Below are 9,626 nucleotides of genomic sequence, written 5' to 3'. Positions count from 1 at the left end.
CATTACTGCAGTTAGGTTAATGAAAAGCCCAGTTACATAACAATGAAAGTGTCATCTCAAACATTTTGGCTATTGCTTGAGTGTGAAGTGAAAAACTGCTACACCTTGACAAGTAGAATTTATTCATCTCAGACCATTGAGTCTGATATGTAAATGAAATTGGACACACACATGATGAAATAGATTAGGAATTGAGAATATGATGCAGTTGCAGCCGGTGAAAATTTTAAGTGGGGGTGCTGCATATACAAAATAAAAATAAAAAAAAATTCTTTTTTTTCCTAATCAGTAACCAATTTATTAATAAATAAATTTACATATTAAAAAATTACTTTATTAAAAATATTTCACCCTCACCATGAACAAACATCAATAATAAAAGTTTCGTATCTCACAGAAATAACACGCACATGCATACAATTTATCTGTAAGCGACACTGCCCAAACGAGCAGTGTCGGAATCATTTGTAACATGCAATGACAATGTAAATGAATACCGAGTCTAGCTGCAATTGGCGAGATAATTCTCACACTGCATTAGATCGCAGTGCATTTGTTTTGTGTAACAATAATTGAAAAAATATAATTCTTTTCATATTTTCAACAGTGACACTCATCATAATGCAGCCTTGTATCTATAATAAATAAATAATTATATGTTATTTTAACAAAATAAAATAAGATTTACAAAAAATAGTGCACCCTCACCACGAACACGCACCAATAATAAAAGTTTTGTATCTCACAGAAATAACACGTGCAAGCATACGATACACTGCCCAAACGAGCAATGTCGGAATCACTTGTAACGTGCATTGAGAAGCGCAAACAAATATCGGCGAGTCTAGCTGCAATTGGCCGAATGTGATAATTCCGACTCTGCGTTAGATTGCAGTGCATTTGTTTTGCAATCTAAAGCATTAATCGAATAATTCCAATTATTAACTATTCAATCAATGTCAAAACATAAGCTGTAACCTTTAACATGTTGTATTGCATTTATATAATGTTGTAAGCATTGTTATTATTTATAAACATAAACAAAATTTCATTTTTTCCTTGGGGTGCTGCAGTGTCGCATTGCTTATGTACAAGCCGCCATTGGTATAATGGTTAGATGTATCGGAGATTCTCTCTGAATGATACAAGCAGGTTGTGTATGATGGAGCAGTGTCGCAAAAAAGGAGGATAACCAGTGACGTGCCACAGGATTTAACTTGGGTTTAACTTGTTTGTAAACGATATATCATGTAGGCTGACTGGAAATCTTCAAATGTTTGCTGATGATGCAAAGTTCAATTATCAGGAGTAGTGCTGATGTTAATTCCTTTCAGAAAGATTTGAATGGACTTTTGACTTGGACAGAGGAGTGGGGGTTGTAGGTTTAATATCAGTAAGTGCAAGGTGTTTCATTTTGAAGTGCAGAAATATAAGGCCGTGTACTATATCGACAATGCCTTACTGCAGGAAGTGAATGAGATTAGAGATTTGGTGGGGTGATGGTTGACAGTAGACTGAAGTTTAGAAGGCATATTGCTAGTGTTGCAAAGGCTGCACATTGTAATGCCCTACGTGTTAGAGGGATAAGGAAGTGGTTATGCCACTGTATAAATGCACTGGTCAGACCACACTTGGACTATTGTGCTCAAATTTGGTCACCTGGTTTTCAGTGCGATGTGGAGATACTGGAGAGGGTCCAGAGATGAGTGACTCTGGACAATATCAAGCCTTTGGACTGCTTGCTATGGAGAGAGAGAGAGAGAGAGAGAGAGAGAGAGAGAAACTGAAGAAATGTGGATTGAAGAGTTTGGTGGATAGGAGGAAAAGTGGTGATATGATAGAGACATTTAAGTTATGAGAGGATTTTATCGGATTAATCCAGATGAGATTATAAAAAGAGTAAAAGGCAAAAGTGAAAAAACCAGAGACAATCCCTGGAAGTTATGTAAGATGTAAGAGTGTGGTGAATTGATGTGTGAGCAGTAGATTTTTTATATGGAGAATTGTCAGTGAATGGAACACATTACCAGAATGTGTTATTAATGCAAAGAGTGTTAAGGATTTTAAGATTCTGTATGATAAATATGTCAGTTGAATGAACCTCTCAAGATGAGTCTGCTTACTCTATAGAGGGGGCAATAATAATAATAATATTGTCAAAAATAGATCTCACTATGTTTGGCTGCACTCAAAAAGTATTCAGTGTAATTTGATTTGACAAGCATGAGGTAAGATAATAAATAATATAGTTAGTATAATATATAAGAAATGGACAAAGTTAAGCACTCTGTAGATACCAAGAGAAGGAATGGTCACCAAGGGAAAGATGGAGGAATGATTAACAAAGGTTTGACAGGAGATGGTGGACATTGGCTAAAGATAGAAAACACTGGAAAGTTAAAAGGCCATCCAACAGCAGATAGAAAAAGAATAAAGAAGCAAAGCTTTTGTTATTATTATTATTATTCATGACACCTCCTTGTTGTGAGGAAGAGATAGATTTTTTTCCCCTAAGGAGTATTAAATAATCTTGGAGAGAAATTTATGAATGAATATTAGTAAAGTGTGTTTGTACATGCACGCAGCCTTTCATTTCATGACTAAATAAACACACGTAAAACCACAGTAATAGGTTTTTTAATACGTAATGAAATGCGTTTCATTTCATGAACCGAGATCTTTATTTTCTTATTTACTGTATGGGAGAACACAAATCTAGCAGGTCTCAAGTTACAGGATTATCTGGAATATTGTGAAACTGTGAGCAAGTTAATGACACGCAGGAAGTAAAGGTAACTTATATAGCTGAAATATCTTCTAATATTTCAACATGCACACTGACTCATATGATAATATATCACAACATATGACAGTCTAGTATCTTACAACAACAAAAAATAAAAGATAAAACAACTCACTAACTTACATTACAAAGTAATATGCAGTAGAGAAAATGAAGAATTAAAGAATTACTCTGAAATGGAAAAAACTAGTGTGAGAGGAAAGGCATATACTTTGATATCCCTGGATTTTACAAATGCATTTAAGATAATGTCATAATGATAAGTAAGTATCTAACTCATGTATACATACTCAAGAGAATAATCGAGAAATGAGTGAAATGTTAGATACATTTAATATATATTATTTTTAGTCTGTGTGTGTGTGCATGTGCACATGTGCTGATTTTCTAATACAGTACTTTTGGTAAGCTTACTAGTTCTGGATATCAAGATAATACTTATTAAGCAGGTATTGCTGGTTGTTCAGGTAGAGTGACAAAGAAAATATATAATTATTCTTTGTGATGTTAATGTATTAAAAAGATACAATCAATTTTTATCCATCCATATATTCTTTATTAATAGCTAATCATAGAAAAAATTATATTCTGTTATGTATCAAAATATTCATAAAAATTCAATGGAAAACCTTTTAAACAATTCTGATTCTAATTTTTTGATTTAGTGATTTCATCATGTGCAGAAATGTTCGTAACTTGTCTATGCAACAGCTATACTCTACTAACTGTAAAAAAATGTAACTCTAAGGAATTAATTTTTTTAAATTTTTGATAGTAGACAACTTGATAAAAATTCGATCCGAATGAATCAGCTAAGGGCTACAATAATTACCAGAGGCAATTCTTTCTATTCCACTTTTTTCTTTTTTTCTTTTTTTTTGATGTTGTTGTTGCTGTTTCAGGATTCTTAGTTCTATATCTAGTCTAAAATGACTACCAAAGCTGACTATATCTTGGAATGAATGCCCTGGTTCACTAAAAATGATTAAAGTGAAAGAACTCTATAGTCATGACTATGAACTAGAGGCAAGAATTTTAATCTAGTAAAACTAACAGATTCATCCAGGAAGGAATTACTGGATGAACTCACTAATGGACAACTCCAAAGACATCCTGGAAGAAATCATTCTGGACTTCAAAAGGACGCATGCTTCTCAGAATAAGCCACGTGTGGAAGTTAGCATTCTGTGTGCTGAAATATGTAAAAACAGTACTACGGTTTAACCTTCTTCATTGTATGGCACATGCTGACAATAGTGTATCAATAAATCTTCCACTGCTCCCTGCCTGTGTGTTACTTTCTCCCATTCCACTGTCTTCCCTTCCTGGTGCTCCAAGTGCAGGTTCTTCACTTCCACCAGAACCACCAGGACCAAGGGGGCTCCTTGGAAGTAAGGAGTCCCTTTGCAGCATTAGTCACCTTTGTAGGGGTTGTCGTATAGGCTTGTTATCCACAACCTTTTCAATCTCATTTAAGACACCTGTTGTTAATTTTGGAACTACCTGAAATAAATTTGATGAAATAAATTCTATATTGCAGTTTAAATGAAAATGAAGTTTATTTTTAAAAACAAAATTTTCAATCAAACTTCACTGTTAATTTTTTTTTTATGATATTTCAAAACTTGAGAAAAATATCTAATTGGATGAAAGAATAATTATCAGGACCCCATGGAATCAATATACTCATCAAGAGAGAGTATACAATACCTATTACAATATTTACTGTGCCACACTTGAAATGCATTGATTGGTATATTCAAAATACACTCTGACAATGCACTCTGCTCCAATCACTCAGTGTCTGTACTTTATTATTATTAACATCTGACCTCCATGGCGTCAGAGACTCGTCATGGGAGGTTCACACTATTGCACACAATGCATATCCAACAGTGCTTTAAACTGATTCAATGGGTCTATATACGCAACGCACTCAGGCAATACATTCCACTCACCAACCACTCTCCAAGAACCTACTCCTCACTCTGCTCACATCCTTCTTATATGGTTTCCAGCGATAGCCTCTTGTTTTAGCCCCCCCCCCCCCAATTCTATGTCAACTTGATAACTCCTGACTAGCTTATATGTCTCGATCACATCCATCGTCTTCCTCCTATTCATGAGGCTTTGCAACTTACATTCTCTCAATCTGTCCTTGTACTCCATATTCCAAAGACCACTGAGCACCTTTGCAAATCTTCTCTGGACCCTTCCCAACATATCCTCATCACCATGAAAACCTGGCGACCAAATCTATGCACAATAATCTATATGAGGCCTGCTCAAGGCCTTATACAATGGCATTATAACCTCTCTATTTCTGCATGTCAGGGTCCTCTGAAACATTGTCATTATCAGATGTGACGTCTTCACAACTTGTGCAATGTGGCACCTGAATTTCATGTCCTTGTCTGCCATCACTCCCAGATCTCTTATCTCCTCTACTTCCTTTAAAGTTTCCCCACCTAGTGTATATTTCACATCCCATCATTGCTTATCAAATCTCAGAACCTTACACTTTGCAACATTGAACTGATAGCTCCACTTACCTGCTCATTCATGCAATCTATTCAAGTCCTCTTGTAAGGCCATAACATCTGCTTGAGCTTGACTCTGCATTGTTCTCCCCAGTTTTTGCATCATCTGCAAACAGTTACATATCAGTAGTTAAACCCATCCCAATATCATTAACATACAAATCGAACAACAATGGTCCTAAAACTGATCCCTGTGGCACACCCCTAGTGACCTTTCAGGACACTCCTATATAAAACATTCTGAAACCTCTCTGACAACCAGTCACTGATCCAACTCAGAAGTCTGTTATCCAATCCACTCTCTTTCAATTTATTTACCTGCTTGTTGTGTGGTAGTCTATCAAAAGATTTTGCAAAATCCAAGTACACCACTATATATGCATCTTTCCTTTCCAAGGTATTTGTCACCTTGTTATAGTACATAAATAAGTTAATGAAGCACGATCTCCCTTTAACAAACCCATAGTGATATCCACAGAGAATACTGCTGTATCCTACTTCTCACCAATCTCTCCAGTACCTTCACAACAACTCCATATAAACAGACTGGCCTATAATTTGAAGCTACAGTCTTAACACCACCTTTATGCAGTGGAACAATTTCATCCTCCTTCCACTCCCTTGGAACCTGTGCTGTTGCAAGACTCTTATTAAACAGGCATGCCAATGCTACTGCAAATTCCCTGGAACATTCCCTTAAGATGCGTGGTGATATGTCATCAAATACTATTGGAATAACAATGAGACATTGCATTCTACAACTGCACAATGCCCAAGTTCAGTTCTCATTATGATCAGAGGAATCTTTATATAGGCTTTTTCAAGTAAAAGTGAGTTAGCCAATTTCACACAGAGAAAGCAAGGATTTCTTCCAGAAACTAGGGTTTTTCATCGTGTATTCAGATTGATGGTAGAATACACAGGATCTGGAAAAGTGGCCCCTTGCATTTCGCCCCCTGTAAATAATGAGTAGCCTACAAAAATGTAAATAATTCACCTAATTTTTTAATAATTTTAATTTATTTTGTTTTAATAGAATAAATGCACATTATTATTATGTTTAAAACTCGAAGTTGTTTGCAATGTCTCTAAGGTAATCAATCACATTACAGTTTTGAAAATCTTGGATTATTCTTTTAATTTTAGCAGAAATTGCAGCATACTTCATGTTTCTTTGATTGCCTGAATTACCGGCAATTAGTTGTGTAATTTCGAAATTGTGCAGCCCTTGTTGTTTCTTTAAAGAATCAATGAATTTGTAAATATTTGGGAATAAAGTAACACAAGTTTCCTGAAATCCCCTGTGCAATCCCTCCATGCATTTGCTGGTACGTTGCTGATCATTCAGTGTTCATGTGTAAACATTCCACAATTCAATGGAAAAAATGGGTAATTTCCAGCCTTTCCGTTGTCTTCTTCCAATATATGTATCTTCAAAGTAGTTACAATCACCATAGCTTCAATGGGGAAGTCATCAGCTTCAACTAAATCTTCAAATGCTTGAATAACGTTAGCAGAGGAATAAATGCCAATGCCCAAATCATTCGGATCCAACGAGCAAATTCATGGTCTTGTTCATGTCGGGCTTTTAAACCTTCGTTCTGTACCTTTTCGCCTAATGTTTTGGAAAAGATGAAAAAAACAACAACCGGTATTTACAATACTAAGAAATTCTTGTTAGAAGGCTTGCATGGCACTTTGTTCAAAATCTGTCATAAGTCGCTGGGGTTGGAGACCCAGTTGTAGATTTTTGACTTCTTGAAGCAACTATGTGGTACGAGTTTTGTTTGGCAGAAGCGCATAGACCACGGGTTAGGTTAGGTTTGGCTCTCCTCACATTGAAATGTGAGGAGAGCCAGATGCAGGAACTTTTATTGTTTGGATTTAGACAAATCAGAACAAGATTCACTTGTTACTGAAAAGACTCTTATAAGATTAGTCACTGTCCCTCCCCCCCATGTCCGTCACCAACCACGTGACTATCGCCCTCGTGGTCGAGTATGTATTCTTTCATACTTACAGAAGGGGAGAAATTAGTTTAAAAGCTACGTGACAATTTGTACATGAATGTAATTTTGAAAATTTGTTCGGTTAGAGTTATCAGAAGTTAAGTTCGAGTAATTGAGAGAGTTTAACATTGAATCTCCACTAAAGGGGCTGGGATTTCAATAAAAATGCGAGTTATTGAGAGTTGACTGTATTTACATTTTTGTAACCTACTCATTATCTACAGGGGACGAAATGTGGGGGGCAAAATGCGAGGGGCCACTTTTCCGTAAACCAGAACACACAGTTTACAGACAAACAATACTATTAGTGGGCAGCAGATGCACTGTGTATAGAAAGTGGATGTAATCCTAAATGTAGATAAGGATTACATTATGGAGATAGTAAACCTTTTGGAGAAGAGTGCCTCCTGCAATGATTCCTTGGAGGTGTCACATAATAATAATAATAATAATAATAAGATGGAAATCAGGTGACCAAATGTGCACACACAGTAGTCTGAGTGTAGTCTGATCAAGACCTTGTACTGTGGTTTACCGCCTTATAGAAGCAGTACACTGTATCATTTTTCCAATTTTTTAATGTGCCCTTTGAAATTCCAACTCCTCTCTCATTCTGAATTTCATCCATTACATGAAGCATGGTATACACATCCACCAATATAAATTATATATTTAGTTTAATCCTTTATCCAAGTGTAAGCAAACAAAGTTTGCGCCTAAAGTATCTTCAGGACTGGGGCAACTCGTGGTAAAGGTGGTATAAGTTCTCATCATATCTCCCATAATGCAAAGCACATTTCCTTGTGGACATGTATAATGCTATGCATTAAGGGAAGGGCCATTACCCAGACTGGTTTCCCTGTTCAAGTGCAGTGTTACCTCTCCAAAAACTCGTGGGATCCTCCGGATCACCCAATAATGAGCGACCCGCAGGATCAAAAACTCAGCATTGTTCTCCCTCAGTAACAAGCTCACCCTATCACTGAGAAGAACTCTCAACATTGGCTCTATCCCATGGCAGGCTCACCCCATTATGGAGCAGCGCCGTTCACAGTTTCTGCACTAACTATATTTTCAGGCAATGCAATCCACTAACCAATCACTCTCCATGCAGAGAACCTGCTAGGAAGTCTCCTGTTCACATCCTCTTTACACAGCTTCCAAGGATGGCCTCTAGTTCTACCCATGCATGCCTCTACTCTATTAAAAATCTCCTCCACATTAATCTGGTAATAACCCCACACCAACTTATGTCTCAATCTTATCTCCTCTTCTTCTTCTATTTACAATGCTCTGTAAGTTGCATCCCCTCAATCTCTCCTAATATCTGACATTTTACAGACCTGACACTAACTTTGTAAATCTTCTCTGGACCCTCTCCAACACATTCCCCTGTAAACCAGGTGACCAAATCTGTGCACATTAGTCCATATATGGCCTGATCAAAGCCTTATACAAGGGAACCATAAACTCTTTACTTCTGCTTGTCACTGTCCTCATTATTGCTATAATTTGTTGTGATGTTCTTACAATTTTAGCAATGTAACCTCTAACCTTCAAGTCTTTGTCTGTCATCACTCCTAGATCTTGCATCTTCTCTACCTATTTTAAAATTTCTCCATTAATTGTATACTCTGCATTCCAATCTTGCCTACCAAATTTCAATACCTTGTACTTTGAAACTTTAAATTGATAGCACCACTCATTTGCCCATTCACACAGTTTGTTGAGATCCTCCTGCAAGGCCATAACTTCTGCTCTACTTCTCATACCTCTTCTCAACTTTGCATCATCTGCAAACAGCTGCCTTCTGTTAAGCCAGTCCCAATGTCATTAATGTACAAGTTAAACAACAATGGTCCCAACACAGATTCCTGTGGCACTCCATCAGTGACCTTCCTCTTTTGGGATAGCACTACTCCACACATAACCTGCTGATATCTGTCAAACAGTCAATCAGGTATCCAACATCTAATCCCATCTGTTTCAATTTAGCTACTAGATTTTCATGTGGCAGTCTATCAAAGGCATTTGAAAAATCCAAGGACACCAATGCATGTGCATCTCCTTTATGGAGTGAATTTGTCATCTTTTAATATATAAGCAGATTCCTAAAACATGACCTCCCCCCTAACAAACCCATGTGGCTATCATAAAGAATACTATCACTCACAGAAAGGATACCACTATTATCAATCCATTTCCGAATCCTAGGCGTCACCACCTTCTTTAACACCTTAACAACAACAACACACAGACACACAACAACTCCTG

General features: G+C 36.7%; 1 protein-coding gene across 1 annotated transcript in view; it reads right to left on the bottom strand.

The window, feature by feature from the left end:
- Window positions 1-201: 201 nt before the first annotated feature.
- LOC150105358 (voltage-gated potassium channel subunit beta-2-like) overlaps window positions 202-9,626 on the bottom strand; it is a 740,084-nt gene continuing 730,659 nt past the window's right edge. The window contains exon 16 of the mRNA XM_090393939.1: window positions 202-4,306. Within this exon, the coding sequence (XP_090250065.1) occupies window positions 4,220-4,306 (87 nt within the window). The 3' untranslated portion in view covers window positions 202-4,219. The remainder of the gene's footprint in view (window positions 4,307-9,626) is intronic.

The sequence above is a fragment of the Typopeltis vanoorti genome, chromosome 6 (genome assembly GCF_054136105.1).
Source record: "Typopeltis vanoorti isolate ZY-2024b chromosome 6, IOZ_Tvanoo_1.0, whole genome shotgun sequence".
Classification (NCBI taxonomy): Eukaryota; Metazoa; Arthropoda; class Arachnida; order Uropygi; family Thelyphonidae; genus Typopeltis; species Typopeltis vanoorti.
This window is presented reverse-complemented; position numbering and strand designations above follow the sequence as displayed.